Source organism: Euwallacea fornicatus, chromosome 16 (assembly GCF_040115645.1).
Source record: "Euwallacea fornicatus isolate EFF26 chromosome 16, ASM4011564v1, whole genome shotgun sequence".
Classification (NCBI taxonomy): domain Eukaryota; kingdom Metazoa; phylum Arthropoda; class Insecta; order Coleoptera; family Curculionidae; genus Euwallacea; species Euwallacea fornicatus.
In genome coordinates, this window is record NC_089556.1 from 2,491,158 (window position 1) to 2,506,123 (window position 14,966).

The window sequence follows — 14,966 nt, forward strand, 5'->3', positions numbered from 1 at the left end:
CGAACTATCTTTTTATATTGTCGTGTTTGTTGTTATTGATATGTGTTATATTGCAGTGGAATGGGGCGTCTCGAATTGCAATTACGAAACCTCAATCGATGTTGAAGAATAATGGTACTTCGTTATTATTGTACATAGTTATATATATTAGGAAGTAATTTAGAAAATCCAGTACGTTCGAAAAATATGGTAAGATTCTCCATTACGTCGCTGAGTTTTTTTATATAATTCACACAATATAAAATACCTTTTTAGATCCTGTGAAAAAACGAAATTAGAAAAAAGAAATGATTATATTTCTAAAAACGTTAATAACCTATAAGAACAATCCATCTTAAAACGCTTTCCAATGATTCCTGAAGCCCTGATCATAAAACATTGAACGTCCTATATATGTTATGCATGTTCGAAGAATATACACGTATATTTAGTTCCCATATTAACTTGTTCAGTAAATCGGGTAAACTTTTTATTATATCATTAAAAATGAGTCCTGAAGTCCTGGATTCATTTAGATTACATTCAGCACATGAGTCATGGAATGAATACGGAACGTAAGCATCCTGGTTTCGGGATCTCTGGTTTCTAGATCGGGATGGAACCCTTAGACCACGTTTAGGTAAGACCCTGAATTAGAACTAATCGATTTATTCTGACGTGATATTTAATACGGTCGATGTTAAAATAATTTTGTCGAGTCGGAATAATGCTGATTCACTGGCGCGATCTTACGCTTTTTATGCGAATTTCGCAATATGTACATTCATTTATCTCATGGCGAATATAAATAGCACATATTGAAACAAATATTTTTTTGATGCTATCTGTGTTATTAGTATTAACTACATTTACCAAAAGGCTGAGAAGAAAATTGTTGGATGAATCTCCGAGTAAAGGATGTGGCTTCAGATAATGAAAAAATTCCTATTTAACTTCTCAGTATTTTATATTAATTTTGAATTATTGCTATTAAACTGTACTAAGGCGATAAAGTAGGTAGTAATATTCCAGAATAGGCCGAACAGAGTGCCTCTATTCAAATCGAAGTAGTGTGCAGCCGTAAATTTGAGATTCTTCTGTATAATCTTATTGGCCAGAAGCTTCAACTCCGTGTGCTCGGATGATGATGATTTGAAAGCTTGTTGAAGAGTATAACATATTCCTAGAAGATCTTCTGCTTTTCTTTCAACTAAGTCGCAGCAGTACGTCAAAATATATTGACTGAACTAGAAATTTAAGGCTGTGAATGCAGTATTTTCTTCGTACATACATCTATCGACTTCGATTGAATTGAATTTGAAAATATTATGGAGTATTTACATTTTAATGAACTTACCAAAATCAAACCCATATAATAGAAGCTCGATCCGTTTAGGTACATGTTCTCCCCGTCGGGGCCTACATTTGTGTACGAAGAATACAAATTCATCAGACATTGCAACAGGGATATTAATATCATGAAGAGAATCCGTTTTCCGAATAAAAGATTAAATAAATATCCAGCTCTGACTAATTCTAAATAAGCTTTCTTGCATTTAATGATACTCTTATTGCAGTCAGATGTGTACAGGCTTGTTGTGAGCTCTAAACTGATATTATGCAACGAGTGTTTAAAATATAGAGTTATGGAGCTAGCTAAGAAAACATTTAGTGTCACTTCGTAGAAGTATATAATAACCGGAATGTAAGTTAGGTACTCCTTTGGTAGTATATAATTTATGCTAATATAAAAATCTATAATGTAGTTGGCAAACAACAAGAAAGACATGCTTATGAATAAGAAGTGTCTGTTAAAAACAAACCAACATTTCCTGGAGTTTTTGTCCATCATTTTATCGAAATTCTGTAAAGATTTCAAAAATACCTCCCACGTCTCCTGACTCCACCAAGATTCAATTATACTGTAGCCCATAAATAAAATTTCTCCTATTTGTACTATTCCATTTATATTGTCTAGGGTGGTTTTATACATTTGTATTTTCCAAAGTATGAACGCGCCGTAGGTTAATCCCATGAATGCTGCTATTGCTACAATGGAAAATGCCCATTGATGTTTCACTTTTTTCTGGTCGAAACTGTAGTTGGGTGTCACCCCGATGAATCGTAGATATTTTATTATGGGGCATAAGAATATTATGCGATCCCCTTGGTAATCTTTCACAAAGAAACGTTTCATACTTTACACACTGTGAATGGACCTAGATAGCTGCTTGATAACTGAATTGTTCCGAGTGGGAAGTTTGCTATCCTCTAATTAATTTAATATTGATTGTAAGCCTTTTTAATCGACCTAATGAAATTGGCTGAATGTTTGTTGTTGCTTATGTCAGCAGTAGAGGTAGTTTATGGGCGTATAGAAGGTATCGATAATAAAATTAATCATTTGAGTGAGCCTACGTAGTATTTGCTAATACAAGATTATTTCTTACAAATACTGTCTATTTCGAAGGACACGTTGTACTTACAGCGTTTGGAAAAATTTGATTGTCTGAGTGTCTAGAAGTAGACACAAGGGACGCCTTATTGCGTATCATAATTCGTAACTTACCATTTGACAACGAAACACGCCCTTCTGTTTTAAAGACCCATTGTCTAGTATTTCCGTTAATTTTAAATGGAAACGGATTGAGTGACAGCTTTTTTTAAAGCTAACTAATCAAGATTTTAATTCTCTAATTTAAAATTCCTAAAGTTTACCCAGCTACCACGGCTTTTCTAAAAATTATGGAAATTAGTGAGTTTTTAAATCACTATTTTAACACGCGTTAACCTTATTTTGGTATATTTTGGCATTCTCTTAACGTTAATTTGAGGAGCGTTCACTGTTATAAAATTTAATGTAAAAATAACTGCGCAAAAGCGGTTAAATGCAAAAATAGTTGTGTCCCAATGAAAATTTTATTAAAACGTCTTTTTTCCTGACGTTTTTTTTTTAAATAACTGGCATTCCTAAACTAATTCACCCTTCATTATTGCTTTTTTTGCCCGCTACCGCGTATTACATTCAGATTTAAAATCCTACGTTTCGTTTTGCTGCAACCATCATCAAGTTAATTTTTTTCAATACGGTCCTAGATTTTTTAAGTGGAATTCCGAGCATCATTCTCATTCTGAACTTAGTTGTAAAAAATGCTTTGTGAGTTAAATTTTGATCTTTCCGTTGATTGGTGCTGTTACGGGTTTAATGCATTACAACGAACGCATGAAAATCAAATAAAACATTGAAAAAACCCAAAAAAAGCAGCTGACTGAGCGCTCACAGGAATTATTCCTTTCGACATATTTCGTCATTGTGTCTTTGAAAGGATTCCAATAGTTCAAGATCAAAAAGGAGGAGAAGGAAGCTGTTGGTGATATCTGAAAATGCGCATGAAAAATGCCATGAAAATATTCGATTTTCTTCGACGTATTAAGAGAATTTAAACAAAGTTCAAGTTCAAGCGTGGGGCTTTGTTTACATGTTTTTTTCATAAATTTCATTATTTATTCCCGTTTCTTTCCCGTATTCTTCTTCGCTCCAGGAAGTCCCATTACTTCTTCAAAATACGTTGTTGATAATTGCGGTAAAATTTGGACAATTGATATTATTGGGAGCGTGTAGATGACACGAACGCGAAAATTCATCGATTCAACTAGAGTTAATTTCGTAGATACAGGATGCATTTGAAATCTGCAGTTTCGCATCTCATTTGGTTCTCATCGGATTTTTGTCTGCGGCCTATAAAATTGCGCTCTTCAAGAATAACCGTCTGTCCTATCTCATTTGGGCTATGTTAAATGTAAATAACAGCACGATTTAATGAAAAAAGTTAAATGGAATGCCCGGCCACAGTTTTGCAAATATCCATTTAGATTAGCTTAAAAGTTTTATGTAATGTGCATAATCGAAGATTATAGAGGTGACTATTGCTCCTCAGGTGTGTAACGTAGTCAGAAGATATGCACGAAACGCACAGATTCATAGATTCAACTCTCGTTAGTTTCGTAGATATAAGATACATTCGAAAACCGTGCATTTCCGCATTTCGCTTATCTTTTCCACTCATTTTTGTCTATATCGTATAAAACTGCACACCGCAAGAATAATTATTTTTGAGGCACGATCAAGAGGTACGCAATGTAAACATAATTAGCCTTATATTTTATTTTTCCAGTTGAATATACTCTAAACTATCTGATAGGAAGGATTCGGACTAGCTACTGACCCCCAAAATAGGATCGTGTTAGTTTCATCATGTCGAATGAAGAAGAAAAATGGAACATCGACTCTGAATGTGACTCGGCTACCGACTCTGGTCAAACTCACCGAGGTCGCGGCAGCTGCTTCTGTGCCCTTTTCGGTTATATCCATGAATACCTATTAAGAAAAACATTTCAGTACTGCTCTTATAAGTATTTTTATGCACCAACCTTATGAATAACCTGGCTGGCATACAATCCAGGATTCTGATATCTATTGTCAGTAGATTGTTCATTTATCTTCTGCCGAATATTATCAATATTCTCAGAAACTCTAATTCGGCTGTCCAGAGTAGGAACTTCTGTATTTTCCGTTAAATTTGCAGCTGGCTGATGAGTTTCGACTCTGCTTGTTACATTGGCGGAAATTACTGGCGAGTAGCTTGCCCGTTGGGGAGTAAATCCCTGCGACAGGAGGGCCAAATTGGCCTCTTTAGGATCAAACAAGGAACTACAATAACACCCGTCACTGCCAATTTACATTCAAGTTTAAAATTGCCATACGTGACGCCCAATAACTGTAAGGTCTTCTTCAAATCTATGGTTGAATCAATGTTCATCTTTGGAAAGAGAATCACTGCCCCAGTAAGCTTAGTTCTACTAACCAAGCGATTTAGATCAGCGACAGTGATTTTAGCTTCAAATTGTTTGAGACTGGTGATGTTAGAATTAAACGGCATCACCACGTACATGGTACTTCTGTTGCCCTTGTAGGGCATTCCTAAGATTTCACAGCCTAATTCGTGGTCTTTGTAGTAAGGGAAGTCGCCACCGTTAGACATCATAGTTACTTCGATTGTGGCTTTGGAGTTTTTTCCGTTTATAAAGAAGGGACGCCTGTAAAATTTATTTTATGTAACTGTAAAGACACAACGAAAGATACAGGTCATATTGAGGTTAATTGATGGTTTAGGTCCTTTTGGGTTAGTTCAGGTTAGTTTCAGAGACTATAGAGAGTAGAAAACTAAATTATGACATTATACTTTGGATAAATGGCAACTGCGATTGCAAGAGCACACAGGGTGGACGAAGTAGTTTCTCTCAGATGTTGAGTGATGGGTGCATCCAAAACATGGTAAAATAGACCATGATCTCATTATCCACGCGATGACCGAACACTGTGATCAGCACGACGAAAACGAGAAACAAGTACCAATCACGAGAGAAACATTAGAAAAGAAAATATCGAATTTTGCTGACACGCACCAAGGAAAACTGGAAAGTAATCTCGAAAACGATCAGAGATATTGTGAAAACAAATGACGAAATCGGAATTAAAGACAGAAACAGAGTCCTGGGAGAAATAACTCACAGCGGTATAGGGAGAGGGGGAAGGAGATTGGTGATCCTGAGAGAAAGCTAACGAAGCACTATCTGGGTAGCCGTTATCGCTTTTGGGTTATGCCCACATATCTGTATAACAGGTTCTTTAATTTTCTTGCAGAAAAGGATTGATTCTAGTTATCGTAAAAAAACTGGATAAAGGGCTTCATCAAGAAAATAGCGGATCCGAAAGGTCGAAGGTGAGGTGACAGGAACTACATCCTCACACAAGCGATGATGGGACATGACATTTTAAAACAACAGAGAACACAAATCACACCTGCTGGTATTATGAGCAAAAGGACGATACCTGTCATACTATCTTCTCTAGCGAGAACTTTGGAATGGAAAGAGGAGGGATCGTGATGGAAAACACATCGGACGTAATGCTAAGGTCAGAAGAGGATTGAAATAGCGTGAACGATATGTCCGTCAGTGTAATGAAGAGAGAGATGGATTTTGAGAGAAGCACCACACTCTGGCACTTATCAGCAATTCTTGTTTTATTACGGTACCGGCAGTACCATTAGCGAAATCACCATGAATGACTGGGACTGGGAATCGTAAGGCACAGGACACCGATCAATCGAATGTAAAGAAATCTACCTTTTAGTTAATGCGTCAAAGAAGTGTTGCTCCCATTCAGCTTTGAAGTACAGAGCGCTGGCCAGGATGATCTGAGTCTCTCTAGGAGGAACATCGTTCAAAATGTTCCTAATCTTCTGATTTGTTTTGGCCGACACCCAATTATTTACTAAATTCTGAGCTTCTTTAGGATTTGCCTCAAAATCCACGTTCACTATGCTGCTTTGATACAAATCCTCCGCTATGGAACGATAAACGGGCCGGATCTGTAGAAAATGGATTGCTCATTACTCTCACATTCGATCGATTAGTGTGTTTACTAACAGGATATCCATCTTGAACAAAGAGAGCCGATGCCACTTTCAATTCATCCCCGACTTCAAACCCTGTAGTTTGGTTCAACTTATAGAACATTCTAGCAAGTTGCTCGTGGACTATTTGCGACTTCTTGTCGATGTCTGGAATCCCCACGTGAAGACCCCACAATTGGGTGATTTGTTTGAAGGTGGCTCCATTGGATCCCAGCATTACCAAAGCGAGGACACCTAACAAAACATTCATGTAATAACGATAACCACAATTTTGCACTCACGAACCTGCGATGCTTACGGGTGAAAATAAGACATTTTCAACGCCTTCAGATTGAACAATTAGCAATCGGTTGATTTCCACTGTTAATTTGGCCACTGCTTGAGAAATAAGATCGTCCACGAATTTTTCGTATATTGTGGTGCCTCGAAGTACCTCTAAATCATTTGGGGCAATTCTCTGGAAATGTGAGTGTTGATTTATTATCATCATTCATCAGGCAAACCTGAACTACCGGAGCGGTATCCCTAACTGGATTGAAATCATATTCAGACGGGGGGAAATATATGGTAGAATTGTTCGCCAGTACCATTAATGTCGATAGTTGTAAAAAAATGAAAATGGAGAATAAATTACGCGAGTGATGCATATCTGAAATAAAGGAAGCAATTAAATATCCATTGTGACGTCTTGAATTGTGTTTTGATGATGAGTGTCCTGCCATGGTGTCGCACGTATGAATGCACAGAGATTTTTCTTTCTGCTAGCAATTACTCACCTTCTGTGGTCTTTGGATTCTAAAGTCGGAAAAATAAATAGCTAAAGTCACTACTAAGACCCGATACCTAAAAAGTATCACTTCACATGTTATAAGTTCCCTTGTTGGTCGCGATATTTGTTGTGCGTTGACGGGTTTAACATAGACTCATTATAGAATTTTATCATTATGGTAGTCCGAACCGGATGACCTTAGCAGCTGGAATTCCCCACCAATGCTCTCTTTGAACTGTTTGTTGTTTGTAATTCTTTGCGATGTGCGAGATACATATTTAGTGAAAACAATGTTTGGTGAAAAACATTATCCTTCGAACATTTGCAATGCAAAATACTGATCGCAAAGAAAAATACGTCACTAATTTATTTGTATTGACAATAATTTTATTAAGGAATTGATGGTGGTTGGCGATGAACACTGATGCAAAAATACATTTTTGCACAGTGCGACAGAAAACTCGCGTGTCCTGTGGGCAGAATTGTGTAAAGTCCATTCATAGAACCAGTCGATGTAACTTATACAGTTGCCCGATCTACTTACATTGTACAAATCTTCGGAACTACCATTTTCTCCTTCACTGCAATCTAGTTGTGTATGGTCAGTTCCTGCCAAAATGCTGCACTTGATTGAAGAATTTTGTACCACACAATTCCCGAACTATTTTCATTCTTATTACAGTTTGGTTACGGTTTTGCTCGTAAAAACGTTATAATATTGTAATCATGTAGATCGTCTAAGATAAGGGTCTCCAGCTTAGGAACCTCGTAAACGGTACCCAATTGGTAACCCTGCGGACTTGGCTACATGGGTGAAAAGTCAGAAAAAATATTTGATTTAGTTTTGCTTAAACGAGTTAAACAGGTAAAACTTTGATAAACACTTGTGGTGTAAAGTTTGCAAAAACTATATTTTTGAAAAATTGAATATAGGAGTCTTTCAAAAACTTAGGATGCTAAATTTTTTTGAGAGGACCCTCAATCAATCAAGTTTCCAGACAACGCCAGTCTTCTTCCTTCCAATCATTCTGCCTATGTCTTTCTGGTCCTATAGAGTAATGTTGCCAATCCCAATGTATGGATCCGACATAAGTTTTTTATCTTTTCTTCGGCAATGGAAATTGTTTCTTTGACGTTATTGTATCTCTCTTAAAATGTTTTTGTTTGCGTTACGAAATCCATCCTGCTTTTATGTATGGCCACCCTTGTTCGTGATCGCACTAGCTCCAAAGAGCTGGTTTTGTTTCGGTAGACCCGCGTTCAGACACTATCGAATTTCACCCATTATCCATCCTTCGGCAACTATCTCCTCTCTTTTCTTCCTCCTTCGGAGTTAATTCCCTGGATTCGGAGGAGGAAACGTAGAGGGGTCATCGAGTGAACGTGCGGATAGGTTTTGACTTTCAGAATGCTTGAACTAACGTAAACTAAACATGATCCTTGGTTTTTCGAACGATTTTCGCTTTTTAGCTCTCTCCCTTAATTCGAAATTGCCAGTATACCCCAGCTCAAAGTCCGTAGTAAAAATGTCGAAAGGACCTGAAGTAAAACTGTAAAATGGGAATTGGCAAGCAAATCTGCATTGCGATTATTCCATTGATTAAAGAAGGTGGCAAAATAGTTTTCATTTCATAACTACACTTAGCAAAAAAAGCATCGCATCAGTCTGAGAAATAGCAAAAAGTGCGAGAAAAGTTTTTCCCTAATTTAGTTCCATATTAAGGTAGGAATATTTTCGTCAGTAATTGCCAATAATAACTTTAATTCCCTAAATAATATCTTACATTCCTCTTTTTTTTAGTAAAGAAAAATAACGTGATCCAAACTGCTTTTGCGTAGTTTAGTTACGATATGCATACTTTATGCTAATAAACCATGGGCTTACGAAAACATTTTTCAATTTAAAACGAGCAAAAAAATAGTATTGTATCAAATTATGCTAAACAGGTCAATATGTCAAGGGGAAAAATGGTTACGACGGCAGCTGCCAGTCGTAACAATATTTAGGTAACATTTGTCTTGTACCGTGTGGGTACTTGCAGCTTATCGAAGTTAAAAAAATTCTTTTGTTTGTTCTACTACGATTAAAAATACAGATTTGAAGATTAATCCAAAAATGGAAATTGAATTTTGAGCTTAGAAAATATAGTTAATGCAAACTCTTTTGATGCTTTCAGTTATTCTTCCCATGTGATTCTTTGAATCTATTTCTAACGTTATAATTTAATATTTGTTCAATATTTAATTACACCTGTTTTTGTCTCTATATCTATACGGGTTGAATTACTATGCGTGATCAGACAATGAGTCAGGGACGGTACGGAGACATAACGCACGAGGTACACGCAGTTCCTCTGTTTTTACTATCTATAAATTCCAAAAATATTAAAAATAAATTATTTATTGACCAAATTTTATAATTATCAAATGTGATTGATATCCGTGATCTTCAACGCGTCTATTCAATCAGTTCAAGAAAAGCAAACCGCGAGAATATTCAACGCCGAGAACAGCTTTTCTCAAGAATGGTAATTAACCTGAAAACTAGAGCACAAGAAGGGCGTTAGTTAATTTTTTTAATAATCTAGGCAAGTTATTGAAAAATGTTCAGCACGGTGGGAAATCCGCTTTATAACAACTGAATTCAATTTAATTAATCAGAATTTCAAAAATAAACAACCTGGAAACGTAGCACGCTTCATGTATTTCTCTCTCTTGAAAAAAGAGCAGGAAAAACATCCCGGGAAATTTATTTAAATTACCAAATTATAATCATGTGTAGCTTGCCCAGTCGTTCGGATATTTTCCGAGCGTGGAAATGGAGATCATTAAAAATACCCTCAAGTAGATCTTGAAAGATCAGAGGTAGTACGCCCTCGGACTGCTATTATATTATCAAATTAAATGGCTTATTCAATACCTTACGTTTACGATTAAACATCCACTGTGAGGTTTTCTTTAACTAATTACCCGTTTCTTTTACTTTCAGGTAATCTGGGTTGATGGAGCTTAGCCTATCATTCCCTACATGGGGGCTTGGTCCATCTTTGCCCTCAACTCGGGCCCTACCTCGATTCAACTTTTGGGGCCATCTTCGACCACCATTTACGTTAGAATGAAATTGTCTCTGAAGATGCGGTATGTTAGTATGCTGGCGGCATCTATGCGGCGCGTCGGAAGTTTATACCGCATACGGAGCTTTGGGCGAGTAATTATTCAATTGATTAATTTGAGATTTTGGGAACTTTGTCATCCACTGCATTTCATAGTAAGGAAATATCAGGAACCTATTTTTTTTTTTTTAGTACCTTTGAGCGCCAAAAATTGTACTTTTATACGAGTATTTTCTTCCTACCACTGCGTTCCACTTAATTCCTAGACATCTTTACTTCATTTTACATTTTAAATTTCAATTTTTAATTTTCCCAGCAAGTGTAACAAATAATTGGAATATTGTCAGACATAACATTGGATCAATAGTCAAACCATGCATTAATGTTTATTACTGCGGGCTTTAAAAATACGTTTTCTTTGAAAAACAAGCCAATTCTTAATCAAAATTCTATAGATCAAATCCCGCCACTCGGTGCATAAGAAAATCTAATCCAAAAACCAATATGGCGATTACGTGACCTTTTAAAATGAATTTGATATGGATATTTTCGAAATGAAAAACTAACAATAAAATAGCTCCCCGGTAGAAACCTTAAGTAGAAATCCAAAGGTAATTTTGCGGGCGAGTTTGAAAATCGACCCGTTCGTTAGCTCAAAATCAAGTTATTAAATTGATTTATTAAATTAATTCGTCAAATTAATTTATTAAATTCAGCGATTGATATCTTGATAAATGTAGTAATTAGGCGTTTTTTGACGGCGTGTTGCTGCTAGTTCGGCTCAGAGCACATCCCCTGTGAATAAACATATTTTTTTATCCAATTGTGTTCCGGTATGAAGTGAATCTTACGAAACGTAAAAGATTTTAAAAAGCTCCACTAAACGTGAAGGTTTTGAATGCTTGCACCTGTTATCCAGGAAAGTTTGTAAAATTCGACAAAGTATGATGCTGTAATTTGCAAAAAAGCAGGCAGGTAATGAGTAGGAAAGTCGATCGTGCATGTGTAGTGTTTGGAGGAGTTCCAGTGGGAGTCCAGAAGGAAAGCGCGAGATGAAATTAGTGCATTTGATTTAGGGAGTTCTGGTCATTTCGCTGCTATCAAAATGTAAAAAAAAACTTTGACAAGTTTAAAATTACTTTATTTACATCTTAGCGCATGTCGCCTAAACTATTTAACATACATCAGGTCATATATACATTAAAAGCTCATAATTGATTCCCCAATTGGCACAACAATATTTATACGATTCTCATAAACATTTACAACAACAAAGCTAAAATATCCATGTCAAACCGAAAAATATCACATTATGTATAGAATAAGAATAGTTATTATATTATGTAAGTATACACATTAAAGCATAAATGGTTTTCGTTATTTTATATTATATTCATGAAATTAGTAAATTAGTGCAATATTATAATAAACATGCATTTCGACGGGCTCACGTTTTATTATACTTTTCCTTATAATTTTATTCAGTTTCTTATTCTATCTAAAGATTCACAGGCAGAGAGACTACGGAATCACAACATTGTATCTCCTTCCCTCTACTAAGTGTCCTTATTTACATTAAATGAAAAAAGGGCATATCAAAGGAAGCAAAAGATAATTTGATATAATGTTTAACGGTGCTCCTAAATAGCAAGGTTTCTGAAAAAGAAAGGAAAAATAATCGCATTAATCTTTTCGATAGTTACAACTGTTGAATAAAAAAGACCTAATAGTACAACCAAAAAGATTTTCTTACATTATGTATACGAACTAGCATAAAGCAGTCTTTTTGTGTTATTAACGGTACCTATATGGGAACCAAGTACCTCATGGAATTAAAATTTAACAGGCAAAACACCGTCGGTAAACTCGCTTAATTTTGCCCTGATAAATTAGTTAATTAGTATTTTTCTAATAAAGTTAACTCCTACGTGAAGCATCAAATAAGTGAAATGGGTATAGTGACCAAAGCGTAAAGGAAGATGGGCATGTTGCCAGAAAGAATCACCGCTGAAGAGGTGGTTGTATATGCGGTATTATTGGTGAAATCACTTGAGCCTGCAGGATTTAGTGTGGCAGCTCTTACTTGGTATGTCGTGTTTGCGGTCAGATTTGAGACGGTGTACAGTTTGTCTGAAAATCAATAGATCCTGCACACATTACGGCACAAACGATTTCATACCTTCAGCCAACTTAAAGTTTTGAGCGTGCCAGTAAGAAGGTTCGTCATCTTTACTTCTATATTCAACGAGAATACCATTAGGTCTCATGCCGGTTTTGTTCTCCAAGTCGGTTATATCTGGTTCTTCTACGTAAACAACCATGGAAGTGGGGCTGGAACTCCGCACTTCCACGGCAACGGGTGCCGATGGTTGCGTACCTGAAATTTAACGTTGTAATGTGGGTTTTGAGTTCGACCGCTTGCGAACCGTTCAGTAAGCTGAACCTCGATTGAACGGTTCCTTCTGAGTTCTCCGCTTCACATTTGTACTCGCCGAAGTCTTTGTTGTCTTGAAGGATGAGCTACAACGGACAAATTCAATAAGTAGACAACGATTTGAAGGAGGGGGAAGGGTAATTAGTGCCTTGAACGGTTTTTGTTGAATTTAGGCATAAGCAAAATTTAATCTTCTTAATTTGGGGTGACTTGAAAGTGAATTCTTAATACAGAGGTGAAGTGTTGACCTTTGGTTCGACATTAATAGACCTTTAGTTTCCTTTACAGGTATGCACCCGTTATGTCCTGCATACCGGACATAATGCAGCCAAATAAAAGACCTTACCGATAGAACTGAGACTTTCGGGTTCGAATCTCGCAATTCCCTTCCAATTATCTTAATTCTATTATTCTTTTGGAACCATTTAAACGTGGGTGGAGGCTCCGCTTCAACTTTGCACGTCAAATTTACAGCTCCCCCTACATATCCATAAACGATGACTTCTTTTTCATATATCCTTGGGGGATCTGAAAAGTAGGACCCTTAAGAAGGATTTTTTCACATGCTTTATTGCCTGAATAGAGAGTTCGGTGCATCAGCCTGTGTGTCATGGGAAATCCAGACAAATAACATTTCCTAAGAGCCTCCACTTATTAAGAACATTAATATCCCCTACTTTTCCCACAAAAGTGAATAATATTTATCATCCTCTACCGATTCTGGACACTCATAAATGACGTCTCTAGACCTCATTCCATTATTTCAATGTTGGACACGCATTAGCCCCACCTAAATCACAATATGTTCCCAAATTGCTTTGACCCCGCTTTAAAATACAGGCTAAATGAAAAAGTTATTTTAACGTAAGTCCAGTTGCGCAATCCTAAAAGGGCCAGGGATTTTCCACGACGAAGGGTTTATTTCCAAACAAATTAAAAGTTGGTTTATCGTCGTTGGACCGTTTTTATTTCGTCCAACGAAAGTATTAAACGTGTGCTCAGGGATTATATTGTGTTAGGACCGGGACTTTGTATGAGTAAAATTTGATTAACCTTGTATGAAAAGGATATAAAAGCTCATCTAGATTTTTTTAATTATAAAACCACTAAGTACATTGTTCCCTCACGTGCACTAACCAAAGTAATAATTTTAGAGTAAAATATAAAACCAACAAATAAATCTTTGTCATTATCATCTTTTCCTTATCACCACGTGACCGCTACAAGCTTTCGAGGGTTCGTTTAACAAGCCGTCAAAGGTGTATCACAGATATCATAGAAATCATATACATACACAGCACCGCAAAATTAACACATATTTTTGAAAATTGAAAAATCTGCCTCCGAAAATATCCATATTGCGCGTTACTGATTTGAAATGATTTTTCTATCACTCTCAAAGCTTTTTCCTAATTTTTTTACACATTTATTTGTAAAATAACAACAGTTACTCACAAAATACTCAAAGTTGCTTAAAGAGCAATTTTGACGTGAAGGTTGTATACCTCATTTAAGTTCGGTTGGATTATTTTTTCAGTGCATTTTGTGAATATAAAATTTTGTTCTTGGAAATAAATGGCTCAAAATATCCACAAAAGGAGAAATATTTCGGTGGAGGAATGTACAGCTGCTGTGGCATTTGCGGAAGTAGGTTTGCCAAGAGTTCAAATCGCGCTACGATTGGGAGTTGCACAATCTACGCTCTCCAGAGCACTCACACGGTTTCGGAAGACTGGTACGAGTCAAAGAAGATCTAAACAAGAACGACAAAAGTTGACAACGAATAACCGAGATCGATTTTTGCGACTGTAAGCTTTGCGAAGTCGATTCATTACAAATATTGCGTTGTAGCAGAAGTTTTCTCGTCGTTATGACTTTCATAACAGTCAAGATACAGTGAGCAGAAGGACGGCACAAAGCAACATTACTCTCTATAGGGCTGCAAGCGGTCCCTTATTGACTGTAGAACATCGAAGGCACCGTCAGCACAACCAACCAAAATTGGGGAGATCGTCAATGGGGCAACGTACTCTTTACGTATGAGTCTCGACTTTGTCTTTTTAATGATAATCGTCATAGGAGAGCGTGTCGACGTCCTGGAGAGCGATACGCCCAGTGCAACATAGTCGGAACTGTGAGTCATGGAGGTGGATCTGCTATGATACGGGGAGACATTAACTTGGAGGGTCGCA

The 14,966-nt window shown here is 36.6% G+C and overlaps 2 protein-coding genes across 2 annotated transcripts in view; both read right to left on the reverse strand.

Annotated features, from left to right (window-relative positions):
- Positions 1-4,120: 4,120 nt before the first annotated feature.
- Positions 4,121-7,427, reverse strand: Spn28Dc (Serpin 28Dc). Its single transcript, XM_066291216.1, has 8 exons — positions 7,235-7,427; positions 6,971-7,107; positions 6,744-6,915; positions 6,472-6,692; positions 6,169-6,413; positions 4,744-5,076; positions 4,411-4,690; positions 4,121-4,357 (listed from the first exon to the last, which is right to left on the reverse strand). Exons 2-8 carry the CDS (start codon positions 7,103-7,105, stop codon positions 4,166-4,168), a joined length of 1,578 nt encoding a protein of 525 aa, XP_066147313.1. The 5' UTR covers positions 7,106-7,107; positions 7,235-7,427; the 3' UTR covers positions 4,121-4,165.
- A 4,032-nt stretch (positions 7,428-11,459) lies between these two features.
- LOC136344100 (limbic system-associated membrane protein-like) overlaps positions 11,460-14,966 on the reverse strand; it is a 59,288-nt gene continuing 55,781 nt past the window's right edge. Inside the window, exons 7-10 of the mRNA XM_066291225.1 lie at positions 13,121-13,302; positions 12,767-12,860; positions 12,520-12,717; positions 11,460-12,470 (exon numbers count right to left, since the gene is read on the reverse strand). Coding sequence (XP_066147322.1) covers positions 12,277-12,470; positions 12,520-12,717; positions 12,767-12,860; positions 13,121-13,302 — 668 coding nt within the window. The 3' untranslated portion in view covers positions 11,460-12,276. The remainder of the gene's footprint in view (positions 12,471-12,519; positions 12,718-12,766; positions 12,861-13,120; positions 13,303-14,966) is intronic.